Source organism: Apostichopus japonicus, chromosome 9 (assembly GCF_037975245.1).
Source record: "Apostichopus japonicus isolate 1M-3 chromosome 9, ASM3797524v1, whole genome shotgun sequence".
Taxonomy (NCBI): domain Eukaryota; kingdom Metazoa; phylum Echinodermata; class Holothuroidea; order Aspidochirotida; family Stichopodidae; genus Apostichopus; species Apostichopus japonicus.
The window spans coordinates 13,417,923-13,437,078 of NC_092569.1; the positions used below are offsets into that span (position 1 = coordinate 13,417,923).

The 19,156-nt window shown below is 36.8% G+C and overlaps 1 protein-coding gene across 2 annotated transcripts in view; it reads right to left on the minus strand.

The window, feature by feature from the left end:
- The window catches only part of LOC139974161 (uncharacterized), a 162,229-nt gene that overhangs the window by 84,777 nt on the left and 58,296 nt on the right, over positions 1 to 19,156 (minus strand). Inside the window, exon 18 of one of the 2 annotated variants that reach the window (XM_071981104.1) lies at positions 14,683 to 18,808. The exons of the other annotated variant lie outside the window; for it this stretch is intronic. Coding sequence (XP_071837205.1) covers positions 18,616 to 18,808 — 193 coding nt within the window. The 3' untranslated portion in view covers positions 14,683 to 18,615. Of the gene's footprint in view, positions 1 to 14,682; positions 18,809 to 19,156 lie in introns of those variants that run through there. 2 annotated transcript variants of the gene reach the window in all.

Consider the following 19,156-nt stretch of genomic DNA (forward strand, 5'->3'; position numbering starts at 1 on the left):
GGTCACGCCCCTGATGTTGCCGTGGCTAAAACCCAGGTTGACGCCGCGGTAACTTAGGTTGCATTCGAGGAAACTTCCGTTATCCAATTTTATTCTGTTGTCCACTTTCATTCCGTTGTCCAAATTCATTTCGTTTCGAAGTAGTCCGTCGCGAGGAATCTCGTTGCATGATGCAAGAAGTTAACTGTGAAGGTGGGCCTTGTCCAATCAATGAAGTTTATATCTGGCATTTAGAACGGCCTCATTGAAGGTAGCAGCCAACACTAACATCAGCCAATAAGAAAAAAAAAAGACAGTAAGACATGACACAAGGTACTGCCACTGCGGTCGTGTGTGTGTTGTTCAAAATTAGTGCATAAATGTGAAAGGTATTGTTTATTTTCTTCAAAATCGTTTAAATTGAGTTATCGACCTAAATGAGAAGTCCGGTTAGCACCACATTAAAGTAGAAGGAACCTTTTCACGTGATATATCTCTACCATCGCTACGTCTTGACCTAGAGTGGCCTTAAAGTTTTCACCCCGATACGGACCTCTATCGTCAGCCACGGAAATATGCCACTTATGAAAGACACTTATTTTTCTCTCGATCTCAACTGAACAAGTGGCTGTAGAATAATTTAAAGCGCATGTCTTTGATCAGGGCAGCTGTACGCATCTGTAGGATTCTGAAAACAACTGTTTAATAGCAACAGTTAATGATAGGGAAAAAATATCTCCCTTAGCATACATAGGCAATTGCTACAATCAAAATGAATTAGCGTCTTTAATATATCTGTTTATTGACGCAAAAATTATCAATGCCAGGTGAAGTAAATATCCAGCAGTCTGGAAGGCATTTTCGACATATCATGTATTTAGTAGACTATACTTTATTTACCAAAACACTGACACACATATGAATACATGCAACACCTATATGACTTCATGCTGGTTTCTACTGACACGAGTTGACTCTGACCGCGCAGATTGTTTTGACTTAATTTGACAATGTATCTGATTTGCTTTGACGTGGGAAAAAATTGTCCACTGCATGCTGATTAAATTAGCTTTTGACAAGTCGAAATTTGGCCAGAAAATGAAAAACTTACAATTGTCATTATTTATATAAGTTTGTGTGAATATAATGAAACCATGAGCAGGGAAAATCTTAACATGGCTGAAAGTGTGCATAGTAAACAACATGAAAATGGCTGAAGTCTTCATAGGATTTACAGTTTTGAATTACTAAATTTTTGCAACACAAACATTTTTACAAACATTTTACAGTAATACAAATTCACATAACCATCATTTTATCTTGTTTCATATGAATTTAATTCATGTGGGAGTGTTAGTGTTAGTATTACTGTTAATGAGTGTTAGTGTTACGAAGTGTTAGCTCAGTGGTTAACGCCAGGCGCGGCGGAATGGGAAAATTATTGGGGGCTATTGTGTGGAGACTATCTAAGCGGAGCGCCACCGTCGGTTGGCGCGGAGTGTACAAGAAAATTGTGGGTTTTTCAAACCCCCCAGATGGCCGGAAACGGAACTTCCAGAGTGTTTTATGCTACGAATACCTAGCCCTAAAATAGTGGTCTCAAGCCTGCAATTTCTCAGATTGCACGTAAAAACATTGTAATTTGTATATTCGATGGTGTTTTAAGAGAGTAGCTATTACTCGTAGTGTACTCGCAAAGACGTTTTTGAGTTTAGTAAATTACTACTTGCAATTAAATGCAATAATTAAATAAATGTCATAAGAACAAAACTGAAAGCATTCCTTAATGTCAACAAATGGGTAATTCCAAAACCATGTGCAGCTGCACAAATTTCTATGAACCAAGCACTATCACGAATGCATGTACCCTATACAGTACACTGGGCTGAGTACATGTGAAATGCTAATACTGTGTTTATGTTATCACTTTAGAAGGATATACCCTACGAAAGATACATCTCCAATAAGAAGGAAATGTCCCTGAAGGATATACCCATGGGAAATGTGCTACCATTAGAAGGATATACCCTTCAGGGGATGTTGGAGAACTGGTTGAAATGAGGCAAGTCATTGGCCTAAGACAAAGCTGTGTTGCGCTTACCGGTACTCACACTTACTGCTTCCACTTTTCACGGGGCGTGAAGACGCGGTTGGCGTGACAATGTGGTCTATAGCCAGGGGACCTGTCGAGGGTCCCCCAGCATTAATTAAAATTATTACACCTATATAGTATACATGTGCTTCGGACAGATCGACAAGTATGCATTCAAAAATAGGCAGATGCACGTTTCGGAGCCTTGGTAAATATTGGGGGGCTTTTCATGCATTTGCCCCCTCAACTTTTCATTGGGGGGGGGGGCTGAGCCCTCCAAGCCCCCCCCCCGGTACCGCCGCCACTGGTTAACGCCGGTGCCTTTCAATCATAAGGTCCCGAGTTCGAGTCACTCCAAGATTAATGTATGTGATCCAGTTACAGAGTTGTTGACAATTCACAATCATGGACGTTATATATGAATCTAAGAGACAGGTCGGTCAGCTCGCGGCTTTGATAAGTCAATGATGTCTTCTTCGCGAGTTCCTGCTTGCAGGAATATCTAAAGTACGTACATATGCAGGAAAACCATTACTATGGAACACTGTAGTCCCGTAAAAGGTCTTTATCAAGATGAATGAACAGATTTAAAAGAGAACTCTCAACTGGTAGTGAGATGTCCCTGAATTATTTAAATCTGTACTCTGATTTCCTGATCTTCCTTAAATGACTATTTACACAAGAACCACAGAAAGTTACAATAAACTGGCAAATTAACTCTGGGGAAAGAGGCACAATTTTTAAAGCAAAATTTTACTGTACATTAAAGTATGAGTATTTCCTTCTTTCCACAATGCTTCTGCTGCACAAAAATATTCATTGATTTACATCTGAAAAAATCTCTGCAACGATTTTACACAAATCCCAAATGACACAGATTGGTTTTTTGTACTTGTATATCTGCAAAATATACATGTTGGCTTTTTTTTTCTCGAATAGACTTAACATTTTAGACTTTAAATTCTTTAGATTCTTTAATGAATAAAACATTAACAGCACTTTAATGGTTTCATCCTCCCAAAGAAAAAAGTTTTATATGTGATATATTTGTTCTTCTTTCGCATTTAAATTGGAGAGGATGTGGGGAAAATATTGATCGTTGGCTTGATATCCCCTTAGTCCATTAACTATGTTGCCATTGAGAACATTGTATTTATACATCAACACTAGTGCTAGCCAAAACAAGGAAAACTTATAGGATGCATTTAGATAAGCCGTGGCCAGTATAAGTGTTTGCTGAATACATCTTATGAATTAAGATATTACACAGGGCATTTTCTGAACCAAATGCAGAGCAAGACATGATGACAGGAAATTGGGAATAAGACTTGGCATAGTTAGGTAGGCCTAGTTCTGTGAGGGACACTTCGTTTTCATAGTCATATGTCTACTTCTTTAAAATGAGGGGTATTATTAATAGAGGTGAGTATAGCTAGTGCTATATACTTAAACAAACTATTCAAGTTCTTAACGTGACCTTATAGTGACATGGGTTTCCAGAGATAAAACTGTCACCATTCTACCTTCAATATGTCAACAACAAAAAAACAGAGAAGAAAATGTAAAATGTTTCATATCCTAGTGACACTATGACGTTAGATAATCCATCTTTAAAAAATGAAAGCTACCAGACACGACTTCAACTATAGGATATCTCTGAAACGGAGCAAGGCTTTGTTAGTTTGGGTGTTCCTCACATAGATCTCTGGCATACAATTTGTTTTCCATCTCATTTATTCAACACACTTGTATTTACAATTCTGATGAGAACATTGTTTTGTCATATCAATGTTACAAAGGAATTATTCATATAATGCGAACAATGTTTCCGAATAGAGTATTTATTCCCTCTCTTCTTTTATAAATATATATGCCTACACAAAACCGTACATAAATACACGTACACACATACACATACATAGATATACACATATATGTACAAACATACCTATATATATTTATACACATACATACACACACATATGTATATAAACATACACAGTGAGCAAACAAAGAAAGACAAATAGAAACAGCAGAGAATGGCGATGTTCGATATTGTCAGACATCTCAACCTTCGTGAAATTTGTTTCGTCATGTTTTTAACTGATTCTGTATCTTACTATACATTAGTATTACACGTTATTGCTTGTAATCTATACATGAATACCTTACAGTTCAGTGATTAGTAAAAAGGACGTACCCTATCATATCATATCCATACTGCAGTACATCGTATTTCACACCACACCGCAAAACACCACGTCACGTCACACTGCGTCATCTATCATACCACACCGCGTCATCCAGACCACACCACACCATATTGAATCACTCTCTTCAACGCTGCATACAAACCACACCACATCACACCACATCAGATATCACAACTTACCACAAAGTTGCACCAAGTCACCAACCATTCCGTCTCGTATCATCCACATATACCACATTACATCACATACCACATTACACCAAGCCACACCACATACCAAATCACATCGTATCACGTCACTTCGTATCACGTCAAGTACCACACTACACCACACCACAACACATGCCACCACGCCAAGTCACATTAAGTCACGTCATATCACATTACATCCCGTGCCTTTTCACTATGGTATGATAGACCTGACGTCAAACAAAATTTCACCTGACTTGCAAAAGTTTTACGTTTGACCTGGTGCGTTTGCAACGCGTAACATCTGCATAAGTAAACAGATGTAACTTAAAATGTTTTTTCTTTCGTTTATTGATCGTTATCAAAACATAATTCCGCTGTTAGCAGATTCATTATGGATTTACCTCGGCATGAATCGTTCGCATATATTAAGCTAGATTGAAAATGTAGTTGCTGTCGTCTTAATATTATTGCTTGCATCATTTAAAATAAATCGAAACAGAACTACATAAGGGACGTTTTAATATTATTCAGGGTGATGAAAATTACGTTATAGTACAAAACCAATAACGGATACTAAACCTGTGCCGTTACAGAGACAGGATTATCCTCATCTAACGTCATTTATCTGATATTAACTTTACCTGGATCCGTGCAAATATTCCCAGTGAATCCAGTTGTACAATTACATGAATAGACTCCCCTAAATTCGTCATTCATACATGTGCCTCCATTCATACACGGGTTGAGGTCGCAAAGATCTGTCATCGAGAGGAATATCGATAAGAACTAAGCCTTCAAATATTATTGATTGATACGATTACAGATGATTAGAGTAGACATAACATATATAACAGTGACTGTACATAAAGCCCCGGATGAAGCACAAAGAAAAGAAACCTTTACATATATATATATATAAATATATATATATATATATATATATATATATATATATATATATATATATTTATATATATATATATATATATATATATATATTGATGCCCCTGGTATATATATATATATATATATATATATATATATATATATATATATATATATATATATATATATATATCAGGTGCATCAATCCGATTTGAAACGTGAGGGGGGGGGACGTAATCGATTCGAGTATTTCGGCCGTAAGTACTATCTAAGCGGAGCGCCACCATCAGTTGGCGCGCAGCGTATCAAGAAAAATTCAGATTTGAATACCTGCCAGATCGCTGGAGATGGCACTTGCCAGGCTGGATAGCAGCCATCTAGTTGCGTGATTTCGGGAGAAAAAGACAAATTCGTCACTCAGAAAATCTGCAGCAAAGTTCATGCGACCTTCATTTTTGGTGGATTATTTTTTTTTATAAGTGATTCCAATTGACATGAACATTAGAACCCAGTGCAAGTTGACAATGATGTGGCGAAGTGGAATCCAGCCCCATTTTGCCTATGTTTCAGGATAAAATACCCCTCATTTGTTCGAACCCATGACAACTAACAATCTGTGAATATATTTACTTCGAAATGGGCACATTATATTGCACCAAGTCGGTAAAGGAATGACCCCAGGGCCTCCTCAGATATAGGCCTATAGCAGGGGTGGGCAACCTTTTCGAATGAAAGGGCTAGATTTTAGGAGTGAAAGATTGACAGGGCCGCACCTAACCAACGACCTGCTGTTGATTTCAAACCGTTGCTTCCGAGGACGTTCAAGCAATGGGTGTGTGTACTAATCTGTATTCACAAAAACATAATGTCAATATAGTCCAATTGGTCATTAATGGTGATAATAGACCTACCTGACAGCATCATAAGTGCAGATAAATTCTAAGCAGCTGGTTCGTTTTTTGCGATGATGTAAAATAGATTGATTTTTTTCTTTTTCTTGCGACATCTCACGGGCCGCAAAAAAATCACTGGCGGGCCGCATGTGGCCCGGTCGCCGTAGGTTGCCCACCCCTCGCCTATAGGAACGATGTCCCAAAATGTCCCCGGACATATAGGCGAAGGAAGCTATCCGCCGCGACTGTATGTGAGTTTCTCGACTTGCCGTTCTTGGAGTCATACCACAAAATGGTGCATTTCCTCATACGTCATTATTAATAATTTAAATAACTAACTAATGAGGCAAAGCCCAGATCCGAGTTCGTATATTAAGCTTAGCGCAAATTTGGCCAAAAGTTGTCATAGGCCAGCATGTTAAACCACCAATGACTTTTAATGCAACCCGTGACACACTTCCAATGGGACTGTGTCAGTTTAAATATTTTGCTAGGTCTACAAGAATACATTTCTATGAAATTTGAAACAAGGATGGCAAGACGAACCACTTTAATAATGTTTTCAGGACCTCACACATGCGCATGTATCGTCAGACTTAGAATAGGTCCCATGTGAGTGGTGGCTAAAGTGATGAAGGCATCAAAATAAATCAGTGGTTGTTCGTTGGAGTCCTCACGCAAGTTACCTCGGTTGCTAGGTGAATCTGCATCTGGTAAATCGGGTGAATTCTGGTCGGAGCGTACAATGTAAACACCGTGTACCAAGGGACGTAGCTCTGAAGGTTGGGGGGGGGGGGGGTGGGGGTGTAGTGGCTGAAAATCCATCTAGATGGGTTTTGAAGCCAGAAAATTCCGACTGCTGCTTTGTACCCCCCCTCACCCTCGCGCTACTGGTCAACGATACGGTCAGTGTCAGTCAGACACCCAATCTTTCGCGACTGCACTTTTGTTCTGAACTTTTTTTCGATACATTTGTACCCACTGGCACTCATTTCACAAACTTATTAGCCCCCCCCCCCCACCCCAACCAAATAATTTTGTGAGAATTCGGGCAATATGCTGATAACTTTTCGGGCACCTACTGAAAGAAAGATTATTTGCAATGTGTTTTTCAGTGGTTAAACTTATATTAATATTACCATTAATATTGTAACGACTTCCCCAATAATTCTAACCAAATGGAAGGGTAATAAGACGGAAAATTATTGTATGTTATTTGCATACGATGTAAAAACCGATGCATGTCTATATATAATTTGGGTTATTTTTTCGGGCAAGTCGTTACAACCCCCCCCCCCCCCCAAATCAAATTGGGCTCCTACGCCTATGACAGTAGTTCTATTAGGCATTTTTTAGAATACGAAGTTTTGTACGGTGGAGTATAGGAATCGCGAGGTACAATTTCTCAAGTGACAAGGAAATCGTGGTAAATATAACAGATTAAAGGTCAATTTTGACCGAATTTTTTCAATTTTTAGGTCATGCTCAATCACAGGAATAAATGAATAGGCCTAAATAATCTATAGTGCGACAGTCGGAAATTCCGACTGTCGCACTCCAATTTTCCAACTATCGTCAGTTTTACCAAGTTTGGGGGTGAGACACCTCCACGCCCCCCCCCCCCCCATAGCGACGTCACTGCGTGTACCCAGTGTTCTCATTGTGGAGTAGACTCCGGTATCACTCAACAACAAGGTAAAATGGGATGCGCTGACACGAACGAAATATGCTCCCTATTTCATTTCCGCAATATTAGGGAACGGGCACCGTCTTTGAAACACCATCTACAACTAAGGGACAGCTATGTACAAGCTTTGGCTCTAGCTATGAAGTGCTATCTATTATGATATTGACGGAGCGCCCTAGTTTTCTACTGGAATCGCCTGAAGATGCGGCGTCTGTAATCCGAGGAACCAACGAACTTCTCTGATAATTCCTCAGGCTTCAACTGGACTAGACGTTCGTGGTGAATTTGGCCCACCATCAAATGACATGGTTCAGCCTCTGTTGAGTCACGGTGATCCGTAGCCATGTCTTCGAACGCCTCAAAGCACTGAAAGATCTCTCGGCTTCCGTCGAACTGGCGGAGGAGACGAGGAGCAACCGCAAGAGATCTTCGACTTCACCAAACATAACCCGTACCGTTGGATTCATCGACTTAAATATTTATCTATACCCTTCAACCGACGACGACTGGAAATGGCCTCGAAAGAAAGACAGACTATGCTTAAGATCGTCGGAGAGCTCAGGGTACCAACTCACGAGTTCTGGTGGAATTCTCCATTCAGCAACATTGAGTGATATTTCATAATATGAATCTGAGATGTGTAAGTCCTAACCAAATAGACACTTTTTTTTTCCAAATGCGTGGGGGGGGACATTTGATAATGTTTTCCCCACCCATCGAAATGTGGGGGGACGTGTCCCCCGTCCCCCCTGGATTGACGCCCATGATATATATATATATATGTGTGTGTGTTTCATATATATATATATATATATATATATATATATATGTGTGTGTGTGTTTCATGCTTGTTATCTTAACCTGAATTTGGTTTAGCATTAATAGAGTACATTGCTGTTAATCTTTATCGAAATCGTTTATATCGTGGTAATCCATGATGCTACGGAGCAAACTCCCCACCCAACCCAATAAGTTCTTAACAAATCAAAGCATGGGCTACAAGTTATACTTTAAAATGGCTTTAATGGGTTTTTTATTCAAACATGATTGTTATTATATCCTACCCATTGTTCTTTTAGTTCCGAATACGTCATAGTATCATCATCACATTTCGGCTATATTCTTACTTTCTGTGCAAGTGACTCCGGTGAACCCTGTAGGGCATACATATAACCCTGACATGTGCTGTTACACGTCCCTCTGTAACCCTCCGTTACCCCCAGAATTGATAATGAGTAAAGTTAGTGAATTATAAGAATATAAGCATATGCAATGCATATGGTAAATTGCCATAGAGGGAGAATAAACCCCGTTGCTCTCCTAAAGAAATATATTTTCATACTCTGTTATTATCGCTCTGCATCCCCATATATCCCTTTTGGAGTTCCAACTTCCAAGAAATAATAGAACAGTTATATAGTTATTTATCTTACCCTTGGTACAATCAGAACTACAGATACAGCGGAACGTGCTGGATATTTCAATGCAGAAGCTACCGTTTGGACAGGTAGCGGAATCACAACCGGGACCTCCAGAAGAAACAACAAACAAACAAGCACAAAGTTAGACAGTAATTTTCTGATATAAATATAAAGTTTGGTAAATTTTTGATGTTACCGAACGGTAAAATCCCATAGCAGATCATCAATTACTTCTCAATTCAAATGATAAAGAAACAAGTAGAACAGTAAGTTTTGAGCATATTCAATATGCTTGTTGAATTTGATTAAAACTAAAATTCAAAACGTGTCTAGAAGATTACCAATTAAGTCATTTGGTGGTTAAAGCTTACAGATTGACTTACTTTTATCAATGATCACCTTATGATGAGTAAATCTCGCCATTTGTGTTGTTGAAAATTATATTTACTAGCTGCTCTTGAGTAGGATTGTTTTTAGCTCTTTAAATCCACTGTTATTGTCGCTATCAAACGAGTTTTAGCGATTTGTGGATTCTTACTTAGAGTGACATAAGGTGAAGTCTTGGAAAAGTTATTAAATAATTGTGATTTCAAACAAATTCGTTGTTACGGTTGTGAATTTTTCCTAGACAAGCGGTGTTGATATCACTGTTAGATAATGTCAATATTGATTTTGCCCTTTATGACAATGTTTATTTTCTGTAATGAAAGTGAGTATAGCAAGTGCTGCACTTAAACTATTCAAGTTCTTAACGTGACCTAATATTGGCATGGGTGTCCAGTGTTAAAACTGTCACCATTCTACCTTGAAAAAAAAGACGAAAATGAAGGTTCAGATCCTAGTGACACTATGACATTAGATAATCCATCATTACAAAATGAAAGCTACCAGACATGACTTAAACTATAAAATATCTCCGAAACGGATTTTGTAAGTTGGGTGTTCCTCACATAGATCTCTGTCATACAAGTTTTGTTTTTATTTATTCAAGAGTATTGTATTTATATATATGGTACACACTTGTATTTAGTTCTGATAACTACATTGTTATGTCATCTCAATGTTACAAAGGAATTTTGTACATGAAAACAATGTTTTTGAATAAAGTAATTTTCCCTCTCTTCTTTATTTAATATATATGTATACCTAAAACCATATACAAATACAAGTACTCGTACACATACACACAAACATAGATATAAACATATATGTACATTCACACCAGTCCTACATATATATATATATATATATATATGTATATATACATATATATATATACATATATATATATATATATATATATATATATATAAACATTCACACCTACACACAAATACACACACATAAACAAATACACACATATGTATATACATACACAATGAGCAAACAAACAAAGACCCCTGCAGAAACAGCAGGGAATGTCTAAACAACAATTAAATGAAATCCCAAGAAAGTGACATATCAAAGCCATACACATTTCCCTAATGAAGATACTAGTACTTTGGATCTTATTAACAAAATCTTTTGGGGGGCTTGACGGAACCTGAAAAGGGAAAACGAATGACTTGGCTGATTGCAAAATATTTCACGATTATCTTCCTACCAATAGGTGTGAGATCACGCCCATTCCAAACTCTAAGCTGGTGCTTTAGCCTAGATAAATATCTGCTCATAATTAAAGCGAAAGAGATCGTCACCATTGTGAGTAAAGTTGATCACGAGGTACCTGATAGGACCGTTGCTAATCTACAGATTGGATTCACTGACATAAGCTGGATTCTTGAAAATAAAAGGTCCAGGGAAAAAAAATACTGGGATTTGTTGAAATTAAGTTTTAAGACCAGATTTTATTCGAAAAATCTCTAAAATATTCAGCACCTAAACGGTACTGTTGCGGGTACCGTCTAAAAAGAACGTGGTGTCGTCGGCATACTGCATAAACCTGCCATACAAGTTAATGATCCCATTTCGGGTTTTGTCTTTGTTAAATACAACGATTAATTACATTTGTTTATTAACAATATACCCTTAAAATATTTAAATTAAAAAGTCATGTATATAGTTAGGTAGCCTACTTCTTTCAAATTGACAAGGTGATTTGAAAGTCTCTTTTAGAATATTCATGTCTAGAGTGTACTGAATAAAAACTATATACTTTCATTTCTATGCAGACTGTAGACAGACTTACCTTGACTGGTTACTTGTTGAGAAATAAAAGATAAAATGATGATAAAAATACACCAATCTCTAATTCTTGATGCCTGTTCCATGCTGCTTGTGATAGCAGAATATTAGTCACCGATTACGAATGAAAGATTTCGTATAAAGTAGGAATAAAACTACCCAAAACAAGAACAGGCACTTATCCACTGTAACTGCACACAAAGCTATATTGACTATATATTAGCTCAAAGAGAAAGATAATATGCATAGCCTATATACAGTCATTTAGTTACCAAATACCACAGAAATATTGTACATAGATTCTATGCACGCGTATATACATGGTTGAGTAACCCTCACTATATACAGGTTGTCTACTGAAATATTCTGTTTAACCGATTCTCTTGAATGATTATAAACAGTGTACAAGGAAGGTCAACATAATATCGGACGGCTTGGCTCTCTGCTGCACTCCTTTGTGTCCATTTTATTTACTTTTTAATTATTATTTTAATTAAACAGCTAGATAAGATCTAAATTTGAGGCATTTAAATCTGTAGCTGTGAATTTAGAATTAGCTCGATGAACCGAGTGTGCATCGATGAGGAGAATCCGTTATTCACAAAACTAGCATTCAATGTGATACTTGTCGTTGCAGGCCAGTAAAAGTCACGGTTGTCAACCAAAGTAATATTTCTATATAGCAATTTTAACCGTTAAAGGGAGTGAAGACTCGCGCACAAAGAAACGTCTGATGCCGGTAATCTGACCTAGTTTCAAATAAGGTGTAACAGAAGTGTTAGACACCACCATCGATCCCAGAAAATACACACACAGCTAGCTACCGTCGGTAATTAGACACTAGTGTACATTTAAAACATACAGCTACGATCAATACCCACAACACAGTGTACATAGCAGCGATGGATATCTCAGGTCCATATAAAAGGTAGAAAGGTATCACGTTTCATTACTGTCTGCATTTTGTAGCGACAAGAAGAAAACTTCACTTGCAAGCAACGGAAAGTTAACTTTTTCAGAGGGCGGCACGCGGTTTGGGGCGAGTCTTCGATGCCTTTAATGTATGCTCTATATTGTGTGTTCCTTAAAACTGTATGTGTATACTTTGGAGAATAAGACCTCCAGCAAAGTACTTTTGGAAAACTACTAAGAATTATAGCGTGTTATAATTTGGGGCATATACCTTTAACCATGATAACTGCTGGCTTGTCTGGGTATCTTCCCAATAATGAGAAGATTTTTACTTTTGAAGATAGAAATGGGGTCCAGATGGGACACAGAAAATTTCAACATCTCAACATTCCATAACTTCATCTCAATATGTAGCCGTGTACGACCTATTTACCACTGTCCTACACGATAAACTTTCAACAAAATCAACATTTCGGTATAAAAAAAATCACAAACGTTCAACTACAATCACAAAGCATAACATTTTCTTAAAATTTAGGATGAAAGTGCATGGTAGGGTGGTACTAGGTATGGTAGGGTACGGGTAGGGTAAACAACTAAGGGTAGCGAAAGGGACACATCCATTAACTGTTGACGTATTCGAACTCTGATAACTCTGAAGATATCAAACATGGGTGGTATTCATAATAGAAACATTGAACCAGCTGAAAATGTTAATTTGCTTTTCAAAACACACTTACGTAGAGATGAAAGTTTTAATAAGGATGACATAAATATTGTCGCCTGTTCGAGCCCGTCCTCGCTCTCAAAACCACTTTTACAGATAGAATCCAGAACGAATTGATAACTTCACTTCCACTAAAACAAACTTGGAACATATGCAATCTAAGTCAAACAACAAAGAGACAGAGACAAAAATGAAAGAAGAGAAATCGCTTTGCTGTCAGTGTGCACTCAAGTGGTCAAGTCATTGGACTTGTAATCTATGGTTGCAGGTTCGAGCCCTGGCCAGATCATTACGTTGTATCCTTGGGCAAGGCCCTTAATCCCCATTGCCTATCTTCACCCAGGAGTATAAAGGGGGACCTTACAGGGATATAGCTTGTATACATAGTTGCGTGCGCCGGTTTGTGGCTGCACACCAGCGTAGATGTGGTACATTGCAGTGGTGCATTGTATAGCGACCAACAGGGACTGTTTGAATTGTGCACACTTTGATGTGTGGGTGTGACAAGGTATACCAATCACCGGGGGTTTAATGTTGCACCAGGGGTTTAATGTCGTGTGTCCAACAAGATTGTAAACCTTTAACTTTAACTTAGTTCACTTTTACTAGTCAAAATGGGTCAAATGTTCCTCTAAAGCAGGATGCTTAAAATATGTTCTTTCAATATTCAACTTTTTTTTTCTCTCTCGATACACACAAATCGAATGCAAATTTCATTAAGATTCCTAGGATATGTAACTCTTTCTTTCATTAGTAAAATTCAATTTTTCATTTGGAAGCTATATCCCTTTTCAACGACTAATCTACTTTCCCTTTTGAGGCAACGTTTTGTCCTAAGTTGTTGACTTTCTCAAGTCATTCAATGTTAGGTTGAGCAGATGTCATTTTGAATATATCACGTTGTTGAGTGCAATACGTTGAATGTCTATGTAAGTAATGTAGTTACGTTAAAGGTGTCGAACCCTGATGGATATTTGCATATGTCAGTATCTGACTGATTAAACCCCCAATTATTAATAGACTTAATAGGTGTTGAGATGCCGCGAGCAAAATATTTTCAATTTCTTCTGGGAATAGCTTCTCGATAGCTGTGAAATCTCCTTCATGCCATCACTAGAGGGACACCTAAGATGGTTGGTTAAACTAGAAAATCAACGCATGTTTTTCGAGTATGATGCCGCAGCCTATATATGCCTTATCGGTCGGACCTATTAGTTCGAATAAATGAATAATATAACCAACGCATTCGATCATCGATACATTTTTACTAAGTGACGTATTTCAACCAATTACTTTGACGATTTAGTGTGGAAGTCAATAGAGCAATTATATGGAGTATGATACTTCAGAGGGGCTTTCCAGAAATTCAACATACTTCAACATCGCTGCCACACAATTGCATAGAATACTAAAATCCTCCCGATAGTCATCCTTCTTATATTAACCTCTGCGTATTTATTTAAAACGAAAAGTCAATTAACAAGATTTTTCAGTAATGTCTTCTTTAAATCAGTTTATTTTAAATTCTCTGACCAACAAACGTTGTTTTACAAAAAAAAAGTCATACCATAAACTTCCCCGAATTCAAACGCTTCAGAGAAAACAAAATAACAGCCCTTTGCTTATATTATCTGAATAAATACTTGCATTTTTACTTCCAATGATATCAATAAGCATTAAAAACTAATTGTTAAATATCTTAGGTCTAAAACACGTGCTGAAGCGCTCTGAACTTCTGTCTCCTATCATACTCCACCCATCCCACCAAAGTCAACCCCTTCTCTCAATTGACATACCTTTAACATATTTCTCTGCATTAACATATCTACACTTCCGTTAACATTCATGTTAGGATGTCAAAAATTTAAATACGTATGCCTACATGAAATATCGTAAATCTAAAAGTAAATATTGCAATGATAATGGTTCCCATAGGCCAAAGATACAATCATGATATTTCCAGTTAACTACAGATGCAGCCGTGGCTCCAATAAGCTAAAGATGCAATCATAATGGTTCCAATAGACTAAAGATTTAATCATAATGGTTCCAAAAGACTAAAGATGCAATCATAATGGTTCCAGTAAGCTAAATATGCAATCGTAATGGTTCCAGTAAGCTAAGGATTGTAATCATAATGCTTCCAATAGGCCTAAGATACAATCATAATATTTCCAGTAAGCTACAGATGTAACCATGGTTCCAATAAGCTAAAGATGCAATCATAATGGTTCCAAAAGACTTAAGATGCAATCATAATGGTTCCAGTACGCTAAACATGCAATCGTAATGGTTCCAGTAAGCTAAATATTGCAATGATAATGGTTCTAATAGGCCAAAGATAGAATCATAATATTTCCATTAAGCTACGGATGCAACCAAGGTTCCAATAAGCTAAAGATGCAACCATAATGGTTCTAATATACTAAAGATGCAATCATAATGGTTCCAGAAAGCTAAATATGCAATCATAATGGTTCCAAAAGACTAAAGATGCAATCATAATGGTTCCAGTAAGCTTAACATGCAATCGTACTGGTTTCAGTAAGCTAAGTATTGTAATCATAATGCTTCCAATAGGCCAAAGATAGAATCATAATATTTCCAGTACGCTGATGCAACCACGGTTCCAATAAGCTAAAGATGCAATCATAATGGTTCTAATATACTAAAGATGCAATCATAATGGTTCCAGCAAGCTAAATATGCAATCGTAATGGTTCCAGTCAGCTAAATATTGCAATGATAATAGTTCCAATAGGCCAAAGATAGAATCATAATATTTCCAGTAAGCTACAGATGCAACCAAGTTTCCAATAAGGTAAAGATGCAATCATAATGGTTTCAGTAAGCTAAAGATGCAACCATAATGGTTCCAGCAAGCTAAATATACAATCGTAATGGTTCCAGTAAGCTAAATATTGCAATGATAATGGTTCTAATAGGCCAAAGATAGAATCATAATATTTCCAGTAAGCTACGGATGCAACCAAGGTTCCAATAAGCTAAAGATGCAACCATAATGGTTCCAGTAAGCTAAATATGCAATCATAATGGTTCCAAAAGACTAAAGATGCAATCATAATGGTTCCAGTAAGCTTAACATGCAATCGTACTGGTTTCAGTAAGCTAAGTATTGTAATCATAATGCTTCCAATAGGCCAAAGATAGAATCATAATATTTCCAGTACGCTGATGCAACCATGGTTCCAATAAGCTAAAGATGCAATCATAATGGTTCTAATATACTAAAGATGCAATCATAATGGTTCCAGCAAGCTAAATATGCAATCGTAATGGTTCCAGTAAGCTAAATATTGCAATGATAATGGTTCCAATAGGCCAAAGATAGAATCATAATATTTCCAGTAAGCTACAGATGCAACCAAGGTTCCAATAAGCTAAAGATGCAATCATAATGGTTTCAGTAAGCTAAAGATGCAACCATAATGGTTCCAGCAAGCTAAATATACAATCGTAATGGTTCCAGTAAGCTAAATATTGCAATGATAATGGTTCTAATAGGCCAAAGATAGAATCATAATATTTCCAGTAAGCTACGGATGCAACCAAGGTTCCAATAAGCTAAAGATGCAACCATAATGGTTCCAGTAAGCTAAATATGCAATCATAATGGTTTCAAAAGACTAAAGATGCAATAGTAATGGTTCCAGTAAGCAAAATATGCAATTATAATGGTTCCAGTGAGCTAAATATGCAATCATAATGGTTCCAGTAAGCTAAAGATGCAATCATAATGGTTCTAGTAATCTAAAGAAGCAATCATAAGGGTTCCAGTAAGCTAAATATGCAATCATAATGAGCTAAAGATGCAATCAAAATGGTTCCAGTAGGCTATAGATGTAATCATTATGATTCCAATAAGCTATAGATGCGATAATAATAGTCCCAGTAAGCTAAAGATGCATCCATAATGTTTCCAGTAAGCTAAAGGTCCAATCATAATGGTTACAGTAAGCTAAAGATTCAAGCATAATGGTTCCAGTAAGCTACAGATGCATTCAAAATGGTTCCAGTAAACTTAAGATGCAATCGTAATGGTTCCAGTAGGCTAAATATGTAATCATAATGGTTCCAATAAGTTATAGATACAATCATAATGTTTCCAGCAAGCTAAAGATGCATTCATAATGGTTCCAGTAAGCTAAATATGCAATCATAATAGTTCTAGTAAGCTAAAGATGCAACCAAAATGGTTCCAATGAGCCTAAGGTACAATCATAGTAGTTCCAGTAAGCTAAAGATGTAATGTGACTTTGTGATAAAAGCAAAGTTAGGATAAATTCATGCTTGAAAATTGTTGTTGAGGGACAACATGCAGTCACTATTCTGTTTTAAGATCAAACACTAGTTCAATATTACACTATGAACTTGATCTTTTACGAAGCACTGTAATGCGTATTATAGTTTAATAATGACTGAGATCGTGTCTCCAAAAGTTGGGGGTTCGTGGACAACTCTGATATCCACAGGGGTTTGTGGGGGGATATAGTTAGGGAAACCCTGATTTAATCCCTTTGCATCCCGTTTGAAATAGAAAGGAAACGATGCATGACGTACTGCATATTCAGATTATAAAACTTCGTAATTGCTTATTTTTGTTTTTTTGATTTTTAATTGTTTATCAAAATCCATGATGGCCTATAACACTGTGACCAAAGAAAATAAATTTAATCGAAAAATCTTATCATCAATGAAGTATCACGCTGTGTATTATGTACAGGTATAAATACAGACATGTGTATTGTATAACTACTGGGCTGTGTTCGCAACACGGTGACATGTGTTACAGGTGGCACAGTAAATACTGCAAAGCTATTACACATTGAACTACGAGTCCGACAGGTGAAAATTTGCAGTAATTAAAAACAAAACATTAAACAGCTAGAGATTTTAGCTCTTTACTTATCAGTTTCAATGCGCTGATACACAATCAAAATCAAAATCAAAATCGAAATCAAAATTAAACATATTTATGAGACCAATCATAACAGAGTAAGGAATTTACAATTTTAAGTATAATTTATTTTATTCTGTGGAATACCTCTACGACTCCTATACATAACACTCGGCTATGGAAATCCTGAGATCCTTATACACCTGCCCTTGGTTTTCCCAATACCAAGTGAAGCTTTCCAACTATAGAGGTGATTGAATAGTTTATATATTGAGGCCTTCTGTCACAGAATACAACTGCCTCTTTTCCTTCAGTGAATAATTTATGGGAATATTCGTTTTCTTCTCTCATCGAAGCCTCATCAAACAGTTTGCCACTCGCATTCTCAACTTTCCTTTCTTCTTATCAATCTGTTCAAAAGATTTATTTGTAGTTTGGATATTTCATTTTTCCAAAGTTTCCTTGTTTTTAATCGTTGCCTTCTTGCCAACGATTTCATAACTATCATGATTGTTAACGGTTTCCTGATATAGTAAAAGCATATGTTGGTGTTTTTACTTCTCCATCTTCTATACTGTAATATTTAGGGTCACTATTGTACACCATTTCGTTATTGACATCACCATGGTGATTGACAGGTTGATTCCCTCTGACGTCAGTTCTGTTATTATCTTGTTTATCAGGATGAGAAGTTCCTCCTTTTTGTCTGTAACATAAACACAGAATGAATTTCTTTGTTGAGTCTTCCGGTTTTCATTGGCTGAAAAGGTTCTTTCGAATAAATGAAATTTTGAAGTAGACTTGTAATCACCTTGATTATGCTTGTCGAACCCTATTTTCGTCATTGATTCATTAAATGGTTACCAATATTTATTACACTTACATGGTTTACATTTAAACCTCTGATTTGTAACTATTTCATAATATGGGTCTATATATATATATTTCTTTCTTTATGCACTGTTAAATCCTTTCATTCGCTGCTCAAACATCAATACATATTTATAACTAAGCATCGAATTAAATTGTGGCTACTGTGCATATTTAAATGAAA